At 41.2% G+C, this 19,182-nt stretch overlaps 2 protein-coding genes across 3 annotated transcripts; one reads left to right on the top strand and one right to left on the bottom strand.

Annotated features, from left to right (window-relative positions):
• Window positions 1-202: 202 nt before the first annotated feature.
• LOC310989562 (ankyrin repeat and SOCS box protein 5-like) lies at window positions 203-10,087 on the bottom strand. 2 transcript variants are annotated; one of them, XM_083976662.1, is made up of 8 exons: window positions 9,882-10,083; window positions 5,378-5,480; window positions 4,528-4,607; window positions 3,508-3,615; window positions 3,181-3,334; window positions 2,296-2,430; window positions 1,670-1,861; window positions 203-1,574 (listed from the first exon to the last, which is right to left on the bottom strand). In XM_083976662.1, exons 2-8 carry the CDS (start codon window positions 5,427-5,429, stop codon window positions 1,447-1,449), a joined length of 849 nt encoding a protein of 282 aa, XP_083832788.1. In that variant the 5' UTR covers window positions 5,430-5,480; window positions 9,882-10,083; the 3' UTR covers window positions 203-1,446. The 2 variants fall into 2 exon arrangements, with proteins under 2 accessions (XP_083832788.1, XP_083832787.1); XM_083976661.1 differs by lacking the exon at window positions 5,378-5,480 and having other exon boundaries at window positions 9,882-10,087.
• Window positions 10,088-14,514: 4,427 nt separating this feature from the next.
• Window positions 14,515-18,856, top strand: spcs3 (signal peptidase complex subunit 3). Its single transcript, XM_083974497.1, has 5 exons — window positions 14,515-14,750; window positions 15,669-15,744; window positions 17,895-17,969; window positions 18,061-18,176; window positions 18,596-18,856. Exons 1-5 carry the CDS (start codon window positions 14,608-14,610, stop codon window positions 18,726-18,728), a joined length of 543 nt encoding a protein of 180 aa, XP_083830623.1. The 5' UTR covers window positions 14,515-14,607; the 3' UTR covers window positions 18,729-18,856.
• Window positions 18,857-19,182: the final 326 nt, after the last annotated feature.

Here is a 19,182-nt window from a genome sequence, read left to right as displayed (position 1 = left end):
CCACTCAACTGTGTAAAATACTGAGGAAAGAAATCGGAGAAATTGGAACAAATGTAATGTTAAGTGTGTCAGTTTTAATACAATGGGGGCACCACATGTTTGATAAAGCACACAACTCCATGGCTACAGATGAGACAATACGGTGCCAGTACAAGTGGAAGTTGGTCACATCAGTCAGACTTTTACTTGAGTTCATTCAGATTTACAACAAACTGTTGTTTTGTTCCACCTCATGTCTCACTGAAAGACACCCTACTGGTTGACAAGGACGTGTAGAATAGTAAGACTTCTTCATTCTACTTCATAGAAGTAGTGGCACTATAGTTTTCTTTGAAGTGTGGTAAAGTAAAAGTTATAGCTTTATGAAAAAACGATGCTTAAGTAAGGCAAGAACACTCACAAAACATACCAAAGCAAAGTACCCAATTAAATGTACTTCATTATGCCTCCCTGAGTGTTATAGTAGGCTAAGTTTTCCAATTATTCCTAAGAAATGTTAATTCCTTTTTTGACAATACTCTCTCATCCTTCTACCTGATTTGTATCATTATCAAAATGATGGGGTTCTTTAATATTGAATTAACTTCATTATTCTAAATACTTTTTTTTTAATCCCCAAAAAAATCAACTGAACAAAAAATTGTCCTTTTCGCCAAGAAATAAATTCTCTTATCAAATCAATGAAGTTATTGAACAACAAATATATTAAGTATGTAAAATGTTTTCCTTTTACCTGTGACTGAGTAAGAAGTAGTATTCATAAGAAAAAAAATCATTTTACATTTTCATTAATTTCATTTTTGCCAGTTCTACGTGCCCATTGGTCAATACAAAAAGTCAGTGTCTTGGACTCACATTTAATCCATGTAAATTAATATATTAGGTATACCAGTCACAGCTCCCATTTTTCCAGTACATTTGCGTTTTATTCTGTAAGTAGGCTACATTTTCCTGGTTATTGCTTTACTTTTGTTGAAGTAACATTTTCAACACTTGAGTTTTACCATAATAGCATATTTCAACAGTATGGTATCAGTACTTTTTCAAATGGTTCGGCGTGATCCTGCTCCATGGTTGCCAGAGAGGGCACTAAGGTCATGTCACGCTTCATTTATTGGTGTTTACACATACAGATATGTGAGGGCCAGTGTAAATGAATTCACAGTATTCACAAAACCAACATCTACAATAAAAGTGAGCTCAGAGTCTGGATCTGCTGATGCTACGAGCCAGACAGTCATTCAACGGGGAGACATGTAAAGTCTAACAGAACAGATATTAAACATACACATACAGTGTGAGAGGTATGGCAGCACAAAGGCAATGTGTGGTGCAACAACAGCTGTGATGTACTAGAAAGTACAAACCATGACAACAACATGTTATGAAATGTGATTAACCAGGAGCTTGGCACATCCAAGTTTAAGAAATCTTCCCACTCATGCTCTATGTGTGCTCCAGGTAGTGAGTGAGCAAGGAGGGTAGAGGAAGGTGGGGCAGCTGCTTCAGCCGGGAACGGCCAATGAGATTCCTGATCTGGATACGACACAACTGGCAGAGACTCCTCGGAGAACCTGGAGACAAACAGATTGATTTCCGTTTGAATGTCAAGTGGTTCCCCCACATGGAGAATCACCACCTCGGCACAAGACGTTGTGTTGCAGTGTACCTTCAAATGTCAGTAGCAGATGTTGTGTTTTCCCACCGGAGGGCGCCAACTCCACAGGCCTCTGATTGTTACCGTCTCTGAGGTTGGCGTCAGCTCCGTAGTCCAGCAACAGCGACACCTGATCAGCACTGTCCTGTCTCACAGCTGCATGAAGAGGAGAGTCACCTCTTTTGCCGACATTAACGCTGGCCCCTAGAAAAGGAGAGGAGGAGAGGGCAGAAATCTTTAAATGTAAAATGAGGATGTACCCTTAGAGCAGTGTTTTTCAACCTTGGGGTTGGGACCCCGCGTGGGGTCGCCTGGAATTCAAATGGGGTCACCTGAAATGTCTAGTAGCCTAATTGAAAAAAAAATTACTGATAAGATTTTTTTTTTTTTTTATTCTTTTTTAAATTATAAATGGTCAGATGTCTGTGAAGCATTTTGAGCTCTACTAACCTGCATGAAAAATGCCATGCAAATAAAGTTTGATTGATTGATTGATTGATTGATTGAGAAGCCACAAAATGATAACATTGAAAAAAGAAAAAGTGATCATTTCAGTTGCTCAAATGCTCACTCACTACTGTCACCCCCTCAGACCACTAAAACAACAAGTGTAAGTGTCAGAGGTAAACAGGACACACCTCTGTGCAGCAGGATCTTTGTGCAGGCGGTGTGTTGGTGTAGACAGCTCATGTAGAGAGGCGTGCCCAGGAGGGGCATTTCATTGTCTGGATCTGCTCCATGAGACAGCAGGGACTCTACACACTGACTGCTACCTGCACACACACAAAATGTTGAAACATTCACAAATGTTCAAAGACAAGGTCATGTGTGTCGTAAAATAATTAAAGGGATAGTTCGACATTTTGGCAAATTGGCCCATTTCCATAATCGCTATAGTCATAGCAGTAGGTTTGTCACCTTAAATTGTCGGTGCAAGGTGTTTTTAGAACAGCCGAGCAGAGCCGTGAGCTGCTCAGAGCTACGCTGCAAAGGATAATGGGATTTCTTGGTTTCCCTCATCACACTCATCAAATACACAATCCAACAACTCCAAAATGCTCTCGTGGCCAAGTTGTGACCTGCACATTCACCACGCTATGAGATAATAACGGAACGTTAGGAGATGGAGTTGTTTTAGAGGGAAATTCAAGCAAAACCGCTGATGCACGTTGCCTTCAGGGACAGTTTTTCAGCAAGCAGTCTCTGTATTTAACCGGTGTGTACCCCGCCCTCGCTCTATGACAGCTGTGATTGGCTTCCCACAAACTTGCACAGATAAGTGTTATAGCCACTGGATGGATGGATGATGTCACTAGACGCTTTGAAGTTGGCCTCATCTAAGTAATCCCATAGTTTCTCATTTTTATATTTGAATATCATACAGTTGAAAAGTTACACGCGCCAGTCAGTCCCCAGTCAGTGACTTAAATGTCAACATTTTTTACCTCATAGCTTGAGGGACTGTGATGGACACCAACTGCAGAAGAAGAAGACGTTGATATGTCCCTGTTCTGTGTCCTCACCTCTCTTGCAGGCTTCATGCAGAGCCGAGGGGAAGTGTGTGTGTGCCGTGTGTGTGTGAGCTCCGTTCTGCAGCAGCAGGTCCAAACAGCCGACACTCCCAGAGGCACAACAGTTGTACAGAGGAGTGACACCATCGATGGTAGCAGCATTTACCTAGACACACAGATAAAATGTGAGCAACAAACAAACACACACACACACACACACACACACACACACACACACACACACACACACACACACACACACACACACACACACACACACACACACACACACACGTATCATAACATTACACACCCTTTCTGACAATCCGACAGACTTACATTAGCTCCAGCGTTTATTAGTGCTCGAACACAGGCGACGTGTCCGGACAGGCAGGCTTCATGAAGAGGGGTCACATGATCGATGGTGACAATGTTGGCGTGGTAACCCTAAAAAAGAGTCAAAAGCACCAGTGATAGATATAGATTTCACAGATTACCAGCTCTCAATGACAGTTGCCCGCCTTCTCCTTTTAAATATATTCATAATGACACTTGAAGAAATAACTGCAGCTGCATCTGTTGTGTTATTAGTTATATTATGAGGAGTTTGCATGGTTTCTGTATAGGACCTCCCACCTCTCTCCACTTACTATTAAACTCTGCTATGAGATAACAACAACATTGTGTAGCATGACAGTTCTATACAAAAGTTGTATTTGTCAGTGTTAATTCTATATTTGTTGGTAATGGAGGCTGTTTAAAAATGTTTCCTGAAGTAGCTCGTGGTGGATGTTGAACCTGGCTTTGGATCATGATCTTGTTGTTTCTTTGTCTCAGAGATTTAATTGGAGCTGGCTTTGACAAGGCGCATGTTTGGGTTGGTGGTAGGCCAGCATGGTATGAGGAAATCTTGCAATGTGTGATAACGCTGCCTAATAAAAGGAGGTACTTTGACATGTTATAAAAAAAAACACGACTGGTGTGTGTGCAAATACAGTTTTGCTGAGTGAAACCTAATGAAGAACAAAGTAACCAGCCCATGCTTTCGATTCAGGTTAAAGTGATAGTTGATGTTATTTGATGTACTTTATCAATAGTCAGCCCCCAGTTTTCCTGCGGACCCTGAACACATCATTTAGTTTCTGTCCCAGTGCTCCTGCTGCTTTTCTGGATCTGCTGCAGGTAACACAATGACTATAAGTAACTACGTGCGTGAGAACTTTCTGAGGACGTTTTGGCTGGTTCTCACAACCTGAAAGGGTTTTTATGAGAGTTAGAACTAGATTAGGGTTGAGGTTAAGGGTAAAGGAAATTCATTATCACAACCAAGATAAGTGTGTGTGTGTTCAAGGGCATTACCTGGGCCAGCAGAGTACGCAGGGCAAGCAGTCGACCCTGAGAAGCTGCTTCATGGAGCGGGGAGCGATCTGCCCAGGAACCTGGACACAAGAAATTTGTGTATTTAGTCATTAATATCTTGTCATATTCTCACTGTGAAATGTGAGAAATCCTGACTTGACTGAGTGATAGCAGTAACAACACAGAAATATGACACCCAGAGCTGCATGCTATGCTAAATTTACATGACAGACTGAAATACAAGTTATATATTCATGTTGTATCCATTGCATGTATGTGTGAGCATTGTGTGATCATTGCTCATCTCTATGTGTCAGTCCCCTGCACCCTGCACATATAAGCAGTATAGGTGATGGATAGATAGATCGTTGATTCTCTTCTGTCTGTCTTCTGTCTCTGGTTTGGACCCTACCTTTATCTACAAGACATCTTACTTTTCACCTCAGCCAAATATGCACATCTGCCTATTATAAAGTGGTGCTATAACATCTTCTGTATCTGTATCTTGCAAGTAGCTACTGGCGACGCATGGCAGGTTTACTCAATGAAGTCACGCTTAATTTATACTTAATCTATACTACTTAATCTACAAATTTCATTAAAACTAGCCTAATGTTATGAAAGTGAGTTTCCCAGACATGTGAGTTATGAAAAGTAGCAGCCACATTATTAAAACACTTAACAGGAAGGAGAAACACCTTGGTGCTGCTGGCAAAGTCTTCACCCTAGGAATTCAGCGCGGACCCCCCCTGGAGTTATTTTTAGTGCTCGTGAGCTCTTGCTGAACAACTGTAGCAGCAGTAACTTCACTCACACCACATCAACACACAGTCCTGCCTATACAACATACCCATGTCTCCGTCTCCCCACGGCACATCCAGCCACTGGTATCTGTACGACATCCTGAATGAGGTGGAAATGGAAGGACCTCACCTCCACACCTTTTCTTGTCCCTATGTCAGATTTAAGATCACACATTCAACACTGACAGTGTACTGTAATTACTAAAAATAACTACTAATTAGCTTACGAGCTCACTGAATAACTAGTTGGATAACAAACTGCTTGCTGCTGTAATGGGGAGCGGGACCTCTCACAGTGTTCAGATCAAACAAATTAAGCTAACCCGCCAGATTAACCAGATAACTATCTATTACTGACTGACTCAACCACCTGAGCTGCCAAGAAAACACCTCCTCCTCCTCTCATCTAATCTGCCGAGAGAAGACACGAGCTGCAGAGTTGCAGAATTGCAGAGGCAGGCAGCCATATTTAGACGGTCTGTGAGGTCGTTCATCTCCCTGCCCTCCTCTGGGTGGTACATGCCAGCAGCCATTTTGGAGAGGTCATGAGCAACACTGGGACAGACAGACATAGAGAACACTTAAACACCTCCCTCTTTAAATCACATTTTAACTACCTGTCTGAATATTGCCTTTCCATGTTACTCTCTTTTCCCAGTATGCTTCATTATGTTGATCAGATGGTTCATTTTACATTTTTATGTTGTTAAAGTCTTGGAACGGTACATAACTTTAAAATGGTAATTGAAGGCATCCCAACTGTTTGTGGATGTTGCTTCATTAATGTAAAAAACATTGCTATATATCTCGTTATCAGGCCATCGACTTAAGAATGACCATTAAAGGAGTATTATCGCAAAATTCGGCCACTAGATGGAGCCAGGCGGAGCTTATCAGATATAAACAAGTGGGCAGCTGTCAGAGAGAGAGAGCAGCCTCGTTAAGTCCCCCCCCCGCCCCCCCTCCTTCTCCTCACCAGGCTGAATGAACGTGCGGGAAAAAGAAAACTCGCTAGTGGAAGTGGAAGCGGCAGCTCTACGTCGCGCACAACCACAACAACGACAACAACAACTGAAACGTCCTCCTCCTTAATAACGCTGAGAGGACAGCTGAAGAAAGACACAGGGACTTGGAGACAAAGTGTTCTACCAGCGATTCAGTGACTGTGAGCACCCTAACACTGCTACATTACTTACTGTTGCATATTTGTCCGGTTCGGAGGTCGGATTTGCGAGTTCCGAGTGCATTTTAATGCAGCAAGCGCCGGGCCGGCTTGGATCATAACAAAGACAAATGCTGCATTTGCCCCACGGACACTATACTGTTGGCGATTTTTTTTTGTAAATTTAGTTATGGCTCCCCCCGACCCATCTTTTGCATATTTGAGCTTATTTTATGCTATTACTGCTGTATTTGCGATAATGCTCCTTTAACAAATGTCAGAGTCTGACGTGTGTGCTCTGCACCGATCAGAGAGCTGCAGGGTTTAGATCTCAAACCCATTTTTCCAATAACCAATAACACCTCAACAATTCCTTATTTCCCTCTGCCAGAACTGATCACGATACCTGACCCTTACATACTTCAGCTGCACACACAGCTCCTCCATGTCTAACACTGACTGTGGTGAACTCTTTACAAGGCTCTTCAGGCATCTTACAACGTTATTTAGGTTTTAATGAGACAACAGGAAATGCTGCAGAGAGAGACATGCATCAAAGGTTCTCAGCGGGACTTCCTAAACCAGAGATGCCATAAATCCTCAGGCCACTTCATGAGAGATCTGGCTTCTCCAACGCTGCAACGCTTCTCATTGATTCCATTTCTCTCCCCACAGCGATTTGAGACATATCAAAGATGATCTCTGGGGATTTTCCACCTAAGTGGGTGTTCCTGGGACTCAAAGGAACCCGGTTGAGTTAAAATGGATTGTGTTAAAAATGATAACTTGGTGCGAGCTGGGATATAAACTGGAGAGATCAGGTAGTGTTAAGTTTGAATAAGAAGTGAGAACCCTCTCAAGCCTGCAATGGCAACTTCCAGGTACCAGAAATCAATGCAGCACAGCGCTACAGCTAACTTGTGCAGTGCATAGAGAAAGAACAGAGATGAGACCAAGGCTGGAAACTCTAAAGCTGCTTTCCCATACACCCAACTTGCTTCAAGGATCTATGAGGGCTTTTATAAACTGGACACTGATACTGTGACTGGCCTGCAGGCCTCATATACAGTAAGGGAGTACAGGGAGGAAGAGAAAACCACTTATTTCACTGGCCAGCTTCAAGGTGAGGCGAGGGACCTCACAGGCCAACTGTGAAGAGCTGGAGGGTTGAGGAAGAATAATCTGGGTGTTCTTGGGGTTGAGGAGCAAGAAATAGAAGAAAAGGAGCAAAAACTGAGAGAAAAAAGCATTGTGAGTCAATGACAATGTTAGGTGGCGTGCCCTTTTACAGGGACAGCTACTACAAAAAACCTCATAGTGTTGTCATGTTAACCTTGCACCTACGATACTGGCTGCATGTGCACCCTAACGCATGAAGATAAAGCATCACTACTCTCCTTCTTTTACTCATTCCCAGTGAACACCTCTGCCTCTATCCCCACACGCACACACACAAACACACATCAGGTCTGCGCTGTTCATTAATAATTTGATCGTTGTCACACACGTGAGCTGTAAGCCCTCACAGCAGCGAAGAGAAGAGCTATAATATGTTGGCAAAGCTTTCTGGTTGAGTTATATAATCATTTTTTGTTGTTTTTGGAGCTTTTTTTTTTTTTTTACCTTTAACACATTGAAAGAGATTATTTGTATATATTTGATTCTGTGAGTTGTATGTGTTTTGTTTCATTGATTCTTGATGCTTTGGCAACATAGTTCTCGTAACATTCATGCCAATAAAGAATTCATACCTTTAGCTGCTGCAGTTAGAAACAAAGCCTGAAAGGTACTGTATGTGGTGCTACCAGCCAGTCACCAGGTGCCCATTCCCTGATTTATTCAATGTGCAGCTGAACTGTCTCAGTCCAATGATATTTCAACAACTTTATAGCCTGTGTTACAACAGTTTTAATAAAAATAGATTATTTTTTATATAATTTCACTACTATCAATATAAACACCACTGATAGTATAACAGTTTGCAGCCATTTGCTAAAATCCATCAGGAGACAAGTTCAGTTCAGTTCAGCTGTTTTATGGTGGTGTTGTAATTTAAGTCTCTCTCTCTTTCTCAATCTTGAAAAAATCTAAATGTAGACATGAAGCAGCTCACGCTCCCTTAAACATTCCCTACTGGTCAGTTTGGAGAATTAAATACTATATGGACACAGTCCTCACTCTGATCTGGTCCTCCTGACCTTATACAGCTCTCGTTTACAGCTTTATGTAGGGCCCATTTAAACACACCTTTATTGATGATTATACTCTAACTGGGTCATCGGAAAATGCAGACTTCACATTGCAGCTCACGGAGATACAAACAGAGAGCTGTCATCATGTTGACAAGTTCAGCAGCTGGTGCAGGAACAGTGACACAAGTAGGACATGAAGCAGTATTGCGTCAGTGACCATGCTAATAATGAGTTTTTTCTTGGATAGCTAATTGTAAGTTTGATTTGTTTAGTTAGTTTGTTTTGTCTGTGAACTACATTTAACTTTAAAGGGAAAAGTGATCACAAAGAAGAAGCAATGCTCTGTCTAAAGATCAGATATTTTTATGCAAATGAAAGCTACATGTATGAAATGTCCGTATATCCGACATATGTTTTTATTTATTATGACATAACCAATAACATATGTGAAATGGAACAATTTAAAACAGTTTGTGACATGCAGTTTATGTCTAGCACATGAAATGTGTATATATATATTGTAGACAGGTTATGCACATGTATATTTATGCCAGAGCAAAATATATTATAAATGACATTGAAACTTCAATATAATTTCTTAAGTTAAAATTTGAGAATATGTTGTTTTGAAACGTGCATCTATAGATGCAAGTTTTAAATGATAAATTGTTAAATTATAATTGCTAACATAGCTATATGGTAAAAACATGTTACATCATATACAATATCCATTATAAAATAATGGTTTAAATTTTTATTTGATATTTCTTATGTTATAAACTTTATCTGGATGACAGAGAAATAATATATGCCCTTGATGATAACAAATATGGCAACATCACTCTTGATAAAGGCATGTACATAGGCTACATGTCTTATATATTAGCTGCTGGTGGTCAATTAAACCTTTGCTGAGCTCATGCAGATGTTTGTCACTTCTTTTTTCCAGTCTAGCAACAACATCTTCACAATCTAGGCTAAATGTCATATTCATGAAGAGTTTGTCTACACGCCTGTAGGCTACGCTTTAATAGATAGATAGATAGATAGATAGATAGATAGATAGATAGATAGATAGATAGATAGATAGATAGATAGATAGATAGATAGATAGATAGATAGATAGATAGATAGATAGATTCTGTTTCCCAATAGAAACAGCCTGAGCTTTTAACCTGGGCACAGCAGTGCACCGACCTTGGCTGGTCAGGATGCCCCAACAGGCCTTTTTCCTCTCCGCGCCTTGCTCGGGTAGCGATCCGGGCTCTGCTCCTCTTTTCCGGGACACCTCCGGAGCTCCGGTCGGAACTTGTGGCATGTTCCTGCGTCTTATGTCCTCACTCGCCAGCCGCTCCAACCACACTGGCTGCACCAGCAGCAGCAGGCTGAGGACAGCAGAGCGGACAGGAGGGGGGGTATTTGGAGAGACGTGATTGGCTGAGAGGCTTTGTTGTTGTTGTGTTCAACGCACACGACAGCCTCACATGCACGACCACGTGTCCAGGAGCGAGGCTATTTTTGTCCTTCAAGAGAGGGGTGGGGGGGCAGCCAGCTGAGCAGAGATCTGTGGTTGTGGCGGAGTGAAGGCTCCTCGATCTGACAGATATGAACCTGTGACTCTCACGCTGCACAGAGGATCTCACCGCGGCAGCCATCACATCCGATTGCATTTGGGCTGCCTACACAGACAACAGATAACATGTGGCCAACTGCATGTCCCCATATGAAGACTCATGTTGCCATATGTAGTCTGTTTATAAGATATCGATTTACATAAGGAGATATCGACTTATTATTACATCATGTGGCTGTATGGAAATATAAATTTGTAAATGCAAATCAATTGGTAAATTAAAATATCTTGGTGGTTTAGATATGATATATTTGTTAAGGATATAAAATCTATTTTACACATGTTTTATTTATTTATTTATTTTAACCATATTTTTGTTTTTACAGTAGGCTACTTGTATATTATGTAGCTAGTTTATGATATGTTTATTATTTTTAATTATGGATTTTATGTTGCTGCCGTGATAAATTATTATGATTATGTCATATGTGGTTATTGCTTGTATTTTGTGTTTAAAGGAGCATTATCGCAAATACAGCAGTAATAGCATAAAATAAGCTGAAGTATGCAAAAGATGGGTCGGGGGGAGCCATAACTAAATTTACAAAAAAAATCGCCAACAGTATAGTGTCAGTGGGGCAAATGCAGCATTTGTCTTTGTTATGATCCAAGCCGGCCCAGCGCTTGCTGCGTTCAATTGCACTCGGAACTCGCAAATCCGACCTCCGAACCGGAAAAATGCAACAGTAAATAGTAATGTAGCAGTGTCAGGCTGCTTACAGTCACTGAATCGCTCGGTAGAACACTTTGTCTCCACGTCCCTGTGTCTTTCTTCAGCTGTCCTCTCAGCGTTATTAAAGGTGTACAGAAATGGCCGTTTGTCCTGTTTGTCGCGCGACTCGCGCCGAGTTGTCACGAGCTGCAACACGAGTTTACCCGAGTAAGCAAGGCCGTAGCTACCATTGAGGACACCGAGGTCATGACCTCGGTATTTTTTTCGGCCTAATGAATGAAAAAAAAAAAAAAAGTGCAAAGTATTAGGGAGGACAGATGGAAGGTGACTGAGTGACTCCTCTCTTGTCCAAACAACAATTCCGGTAGGCCTATAATGCTCTTGTTTATTGACGCCCTCACGTACGCTGGTGTTTGTTTACTGGTCGCGGGAAAAAAGGCGATTCATTCGGAAAAAGCGAGTGATACAGCGCGTCGCGGAGCCTGCGTGCATGGAGGAGAAGGCTACTGAGTGAGTTGGCTCTAGATAAACTGCTCTTTCCAACCAGTTGTTAAACTGTAAAAGTTTCGTACATACGTGCACTTGAAGCGCTGTATTATTTCGGGACGGAACCTCATGTATGCGGAGAAAACAGCTGTTTAATAGGGTCAATTCAGCGCCGTTTACTGTCTGTGTCCTGCACTATGCACTAGTTAAGCTAAGTGGGGGAGAGCAGAGACCTCTTTCCTGCAGATACTAAACTGAGGGGGCATCTGCACTGTCCATTCTTCCATCAACTTTATGTGAAAAGCACAGTGACATGATAAATTTTATGTTTACAGACAGGGGCGTCACTAAGTTTTAAGGACAGGGGGGCTTCGCCCCCAGGAGATGCACAAGATGTGAGCATATGTGGTGCACAAGCACAAATATTTCACAAACAAAGACTGTGAAATTGTTTCTAAAAAATGTTGGACAGATTTAACAAAGAGCATACGGTGTAAAGTTTAGGCAACCATTAGTTTTATTTCAGTCTTTTTTATTTATTTATTTATTTAAAGAAAGCTAAGACCGGTGAGATTACTACAGACATGTCTGGAGTAGGCTACAGTAGAAAATGTAAATTTTTCATCTCTGCCTAGTAAGAATACTAACAAAAATCACATTAGAGTAAAATTGATGTAATGTGTAGGCTAACTGTGTAAAAGTAGATGCTAAAAAAATGAACCTGAGCAATTTTGCAGCTGTTTTATTATCAGAGATACGTATGTCCAGGTGGAATTTGACCTTTGGAAAACTAATTAGGCTATATTTCACTAATAGCCTGTGTCATAATATTCACTCCATCCAAATACAACTGTTTTTGGCTCATTTTGATTTCACCTAGACCTCTTCATATTTTCCCATTCAAAGAAGACCATACAACCGAAATGAAGTTTGACACCAATATTTTACTAATAAAAAATATGCATAGAAATGTGAAATACTACATAGCTAAACAAAGTGAATAACCAATTATAACACAAACCAAAATTTGCTGCAACAAGGAGCAGTCAGATGTATGTTTGTGGTAACTATAAGGAAAAGCAAACAAACTTCCTGGGCCTGTTTCAAAGTGAGGAACACAGCTGACGCTCCAGAAGGAAGTCACCCAAAAATAGTAGGCTATAGCTATGGTAAAAAAAAGAGTGCACACTTCACCCTAGAAACCTGTTAATCTTTATGTTAACAACCAGGACCATCACATTGCATTTCAGACTTTTTTTTTCGAGCTGGAATTAAACTTTATAATATAATATTTTTGCTACTCTGTGGCTGCTACGAATGTGAGGACCTAGTCTACTGTTTGTAATAGATGGTGTGTTCTCATCAGAATTCAGTGAAGTTGGGTCTTCTCTGGATGATCACTAGTGATGATAATATCATAAAAAATGGCATTAATCTAATATGATGTGTGTAGTTTTTATCTGTCAAAGTGCACCAGATTGAAGCCTTTTAATATAAAATTGCCCCAAATTTCTGACGCCACCCCCCCGCGCACCACGACTAAATGACCTCGGTATTTCAAAAATCCTGGCTACGGCCCTGCGAGTAAGGAAAACGAATTTGATTGGTCGTTATCAAGCGGGCGGGATATTCAAAGCTTGGGGCGAGACCGAGCTCCGTGTGTGTGCGTGTCTCAGACGTTTGAATGACGGATTACGGATCCAATGTCAGTGGCTGATGAATTGTGTACAGGCTGCCGTATAATCCGTGCGCCTGCATTATCCAATGCGAGAAAAAAAAATACACACTTTCATCCCGGATTTACTCAAAAATAGAATTTTGCACAAAGTTTGGCCTACATCGTCTGATAGATGAGTTAGCCTATTACATTAATTTTATGATCCAGAGTGGGCTCAAATTCAATTTTCTTTTCTGTACACCTTTAAGGAGGAGGAAGTTGCAGTTGCTTTTATTATCAACCTTATTATAATAATGGCAAAATTTCATATTCACAAATGTAAGTTCATTAAAAAAAACCTTCCTTTACTGCTTTTAACAGCTCAAGCAATACATAACCTCCATCAAATTTTCAAACAACCAGAAAGCGATTAAGACTATCAATATATGTGAAAACTTGAAAATTTTGTTGGAAACTTATAAATTCCCCCTGGCGTATAATATAAATGTGCTTTAGTAATTGCATGTTACCATGAAAAACTATTTTTGTACTGTGAAACAAAGTTTTGAATAAAAAAAAAAGAAAAAAAAAAAGACGGTGTTGCTCTTTTTTATTATTAAGTTTTTTCTTTTAATATTGTGAATCCACTTCTTTCTTTGGTCCACGTCCTTGGGGAACGAATGGAAACTGACAGAGCTGTTGAATCTCCCTGACATAGGGCATTCAGGAACACAGCAAAAGCTGTGGTTGCTTGCACTTTGCCTTGGCTGGCACTTCACCTTCTTTTCCCTGTCTTTACTCGACATTTTTCAAACATAAAACATAAAAGCGATAAAAAACATTATACATTACATACAACATAAAAGAGACTATAACGTTATAACTACCTGTAGCAAAAGAACGCGTAGAAGTAGCTGGCTGTGGTCTGTTTGATTTGTTTTTACCGCGCGTTGTGCTTGTCAGAATCTAAGCGGAAGTGGAGTTACCCGGTTTCCGGTTTGGTCATGTGACCCTCGGCATAGAGCCTACTGTTCCAGGAGTGTTTGTTATTCTTCTCTCTTTTCTCTGTCTCTATGCAGGATGTTTTTATTATTATCCCCTTCTCTGTCTCGTTCTACCTAGGTGCAGCTCTCACACAGGCATTTTATATGGGACAGCTGTTATGGTTGCACTTTATTTCTCAAATGAATTGTAATTTATTAATTTAAATCAGGTAAATATAAATTATGTAGCCTAAATAAAATTCACTTTTTATTATTGCCTCTGGTAATCAGACGAATTTCGACCCCTCTGGCTGCCCATACTTGTGGGCCTGTGGTTGTTTTATTTTGAAAATCACAAAAAGGAAATACGTATCATCCTATGACGCTTCCCACTCGAATGGATGTAGTTTGTTAACACTTCCGCTTTGCTCGCCTCGTCCAGCAGTGTGTTGTGTTGTTACAGCAGCGGTCTGTCTCTGTCCATCGCCGCCATGAACACGGTCCTGTCCAGAGCGAACTCCCTGTTCGCCTTCTCCCTCAGCGTCATGGCGGCCCTTACCTTCGGCTGCTTCGTCACCACGGCGTTCAAAGACAGAAGAGTTCCTGTGGACATCCACGTCTCCAAAGTCATGCTGTGAGTAGCACCCGTCGTCCGTAGCAGCTGCTATCACGAAGCCTCCTCGGTCGACGCTTTTCCTAACGTGCACCTGGTCTGTGAACGGCGCTAAACGCTCAAAACACTCGTCTCTCTCTCCTAAAGCTGTTTCCGGGTCTCTGCTCGGTGGTGGGGACTCGAGCCTGCAGCCGCCGGTGCAGCCCTCATTGTGTGTGTGTGAGATGATGTGTGCTCTGCTCTGGGGGTTGACCGTGTTTTCTGACTGAGGTTTAGCAGCTACGGTAGCCTGTGGGGTATCTCAGCTTCACAAGTGCTTTAATGTGTTCATGCAGTACAAACAGTGAGGGAGAAAGACAACACACTAACAGCGGACAGCTTTTGTCTGCTCCACTCACTCTCACTGAGTGATACGACACTGTAGTCAACTTCCGGTGTGAAGGGGAAGTGAGGTCTGTCTGAGCACGAAGCAGCGGTTCTGAAATTATTGATTTACACCAGGTCTATATCTGGACTAGATTTACAAGTACACTCTGGTCAACAATTGAAAACAGACCCAGACTGTCATGTAAACACACTATGGCTCTTGTCAAGATGCTGCTCTAACATGAGTGTCTTACTGACATATTTCCTCATTTTGGTTAATGTATTATCCATTTTATCCACTGTTGTGTTAAAACAATACACCTTATATATCATCATAGCAGATCAAAGCAATCTAAACCAAAATTACAGCATGATATATCTGTAGCTTTTATAATGCCAGAAATAGAGTAAATAGAGTCAACAGATGAACTGTGTGTATGAATAAGGGTGTTTGAACTACAAGCTGTGTTTTGACTTGCACTTTGTAGCATCTTCTCTTTTAGATCTCTCTCTCACCTCATCTCCTCCATTTGTCTCCATGTTTACCTTTGTTTTGTTTTCTCTGTTCAACAGGAAGAATGTTGATGACTTCACAGGACCCAGAGAGCGCAGCGACCTGGGTTTCATTACTTTTGACCTCACGGCTGATATCCTTTTCACTACTGCTACTCAAAGTTACAGAAGAAGAGTTGTGTAGGATAAATCTCAAATGTCTGGTGGTGGAAGAGGAGATTTCAGAGATATCAAACAAAACAAAGACAGTGTGCAAGCAACAGTTTGTCAGTTATTGTAGTTTTAGTGTTAGGAGGTGAAGATACTTAAAAAAAAAAGGGATAGTTTAACATATTGGCAAATTCGCCAATTGCCATAATTTCGGCACCAATATACCAGTATACCAGTACCAATTTAGTACCGGTATACCGAATAAGTCTAGAACCTACTCCTATGACTATAGGGGTTATGGCAATAGGAGAATTTGCCAAAAAATTTTGAACTATCCCTTTATAAAACACTTAAAGCAGATATCAGCTTCACGGCCGTTTCGGCTAATGCTGCGTTCAAGGCAGGTTTTTGAAACCGTAAGTTACAGCTTCAAGTCACAACTACGACTTGGTAGCGTTCCAGGTAACCCGTAGCTCGTGTTTTTACCATCCTGTTGTCTGTGAAAGTTCCCTATAACGGCCACTCGTAACTTCCGACCCGTGAACTCGTACCAGATCGAACTGGTATGACTTCACAGGAAGGAAAAACACAAAGTACGAGTTTCTTTGAACGCACCATGAGTTAGCAGCCCCCGCCCTTGTCAGGCATCAATTGGTCCTCGTGCTACGTCACCACATTCACGCGCATCCCTTGGCTGCACACACAGCCCTTCATGCCTTCTCTCTCCTCATTGGATAACACTTGTATCCCACAAGGAAAATTTTCTCCTCGGGTTACAGCAGAGCAGAGTGACGGAGAGACTCGTGTTTAGGCTGAAATACTTCATGTAAGTGATTGCTGACGGAAAATAGGACTATTTAGGACTTATATTAACAAAAACATTCCACTGATATCTGCTTTAAAGACATTTAAATCTGAGCACACAGACATGATACACATATACAGCAGGAAAAATAAGTATTGAACACATCGTTTTTCTCAGAAAACATATTTCTAGTAGAGCTATTGACATGGAATGTTCACTAGATGTTGGCTACAGCCCAAGTAATGCACACACACAAAGAAATCCAAACATTTATGTCCATAAATTAAGCTATGTGTAATAAAGTGAAATGACACAGGGAATAAGTATTTAACACATGAAGAAAAGGAGGTGCAAAAAGGTATGGTAAGCCAAGAAAGCAGCTAGAGTCTGTCGGTATTTAGAAAGTAATCCTGTCCCTCAGTGCAAAGTAATATCAGCTGGTTTAGTCCAAACTGACGCCGATAAAAAGGTTTCTCATCACCAAGGTGTCACACAAGAGGAATCTCATGATGGGAAAAAAGCAAAGAGCTTCTCAAGACCTTCAGAAACGTATGTTGCAGTATACTGATGGCATCGGTTACAGATGTGTCTGAATGCACCGTTTTATCTGGTAGTGCCAATATCCGTAACTGAAAAGAACAACATTTTACCATAAACTGGCCACGACCAGGTCCTCTCAAGATTTCTTCAGAAATCTTAAGAGTTGTCCAAGAGCCAAGGACCACTGACAGGGAGCTTTAGAGAGCAAGTATAGTTATAACATACAAAACAATGAGTAATGCATTTAACCACCATGGCCTCTATGCATGCTCACCATGCAAGTCTATTGACGCGTTCAATACTTATTTTCCCTGCTGTAGTTTGACTAATAATTATCATTTTTTCTGCCTGTTGTAAATTAACCTCTATAAATCTGTTCAAAAAGGTGAGAAAAAAAAGAGAAGAAGTTTTCTCATGGTCTAGCAACAGACGGGCAAAGAAAGAACATGACTCAGGAAATAGCCCACAGCTCAGTCAGTGTTTCCTTGGCAGCAGCACATTTCTGGCTCACGTCACCTAAAGCAGTGAGGAAACAGGAGTGACACCATCAGGATGTTTGTAGGTTTCACTTAAGGCTCACACTAGCCCAATGAGATGGTTCTGATATTCAAACACTGACTCTCCTCTTTCCATCCAATCCATACATTGATTCATTCATACTGTGTGCACGGCTGTCAGTCCTGACTTCATATACACCCTGTTGCTATGGTGCTGACTCTGTGTGAGAGACGGACCTAAACTGGACCAGGGTGAATACGTGTGCTCCTGTTCTTCCTTAACTTGTTCTACATCTGCAGCCGATTTTTGACTGGAACGTTAAACAGCTGTTCCTCTATCTGTCTGCTGAGTACGCCACAAGGAGTAATGTAAGGCTTTTTCAATACACACACACACCTCATTATTCTTTTTCAGTTCAATTTATGGCCTCTTGACAAATAAACTCTGCATGTGCCTCAGTCTCTGAATCAGGTGGTGCTGTGGGATAAAATCGTCCTTCGAGGTGAAAACACCAAACTGAATCTCCGGGACATGAAGTCTAAATACTTCTTCTTTGATGATGGGAATGGTCTCAGGTGAGAGACACACACAGGTTTTGATTTCTTTCAAATGTGGAATGGAAAAGGCTGGCGCCATGATTATAAAGTAGTTTTGCAGAACTTGTATTTAGCTGTTTTGGTTAGATCAAACTACCTGACAGTACTGAAAAATCATGAACATTAAAACTGTAATTATAATTACTAATTGGTCTCAACCTCCCCTGTGGTCCTAAGCCTCATATTGTATTGATTTTCAATCAGAACTTGTGCTTGAGTAAAATAAGACATTCCACCTTAAAAGTGTCTGGTAGGCTCTACGCAGCTCAATACTTTACATTGTTAGGTAGTAAAAGTGAAAAGACTGCATCCTTTCGTTCATTCTTCACTAATTAAGTCAATACAACCTGTATCTGTACAGTGATTGGCTGACTAACTCTAGTGCGTCTCGTCTCCAGAGCCAATAAGAACATCACTATGACGCTGTCCTGGAACGTCGTTCCCAACGCTGGAATCCTGCCTCTAGTGGCCGGAAGTGGACACGTCAGCCTCCCCTTCCCAGAAGCGTACGAGTCCACCAGGAGCTATTAGAATGACAGGTGCACACACTGTTCATCAGACAAGCACAGGCTCAAACTGATGAACAGAGGATACACTGGTTTGTCTTCATATGTGAAAATTGAATTTTTGGTTTGTAATAAAAGTGGAAGATGAAACTGTATCCGTGTCACAAGTTCATCCACATTTAAAAAAAAGCTTATGCTCTCACACTGTTTGCAGACAACTCATGTAAATACCAGATTCAGTCGTATTGTGAACAAAGATCCTGATCCTTTTTCAGTGCTTAAGTTAGAAAACATGACTGTGCCTACATTGTATTATGCATTTGGGCGTTACTAAGATATGAATGGGATGGACAATCACAATGTGGCTGTCTGTCACTGTTGCCGAGCAATAAAATGTCTGATTTAACACTAAAGGTAAGAAAAGCAGAGCTAAAACTGGAAAGACTGCAGGGAGAAGCGGTAAAAGTGAAAACAGACAA

Source organism: Trachurus trachurus (assembly GCF_905171665.1).
Source record: "Trachurus trachurus genome assembly, chromosome: 1".
NCBI lineage: Eukaryota > Metazoa > Chordata > Actinopteri > Carangiformes > Carangidae > Trachurus > Trachurus trachurus.
The sequence above is the reverse complement of the archived record's forward strand: the minus strand, read 5'-3'. Positions and strand labels throughout refer to the sequence as shown.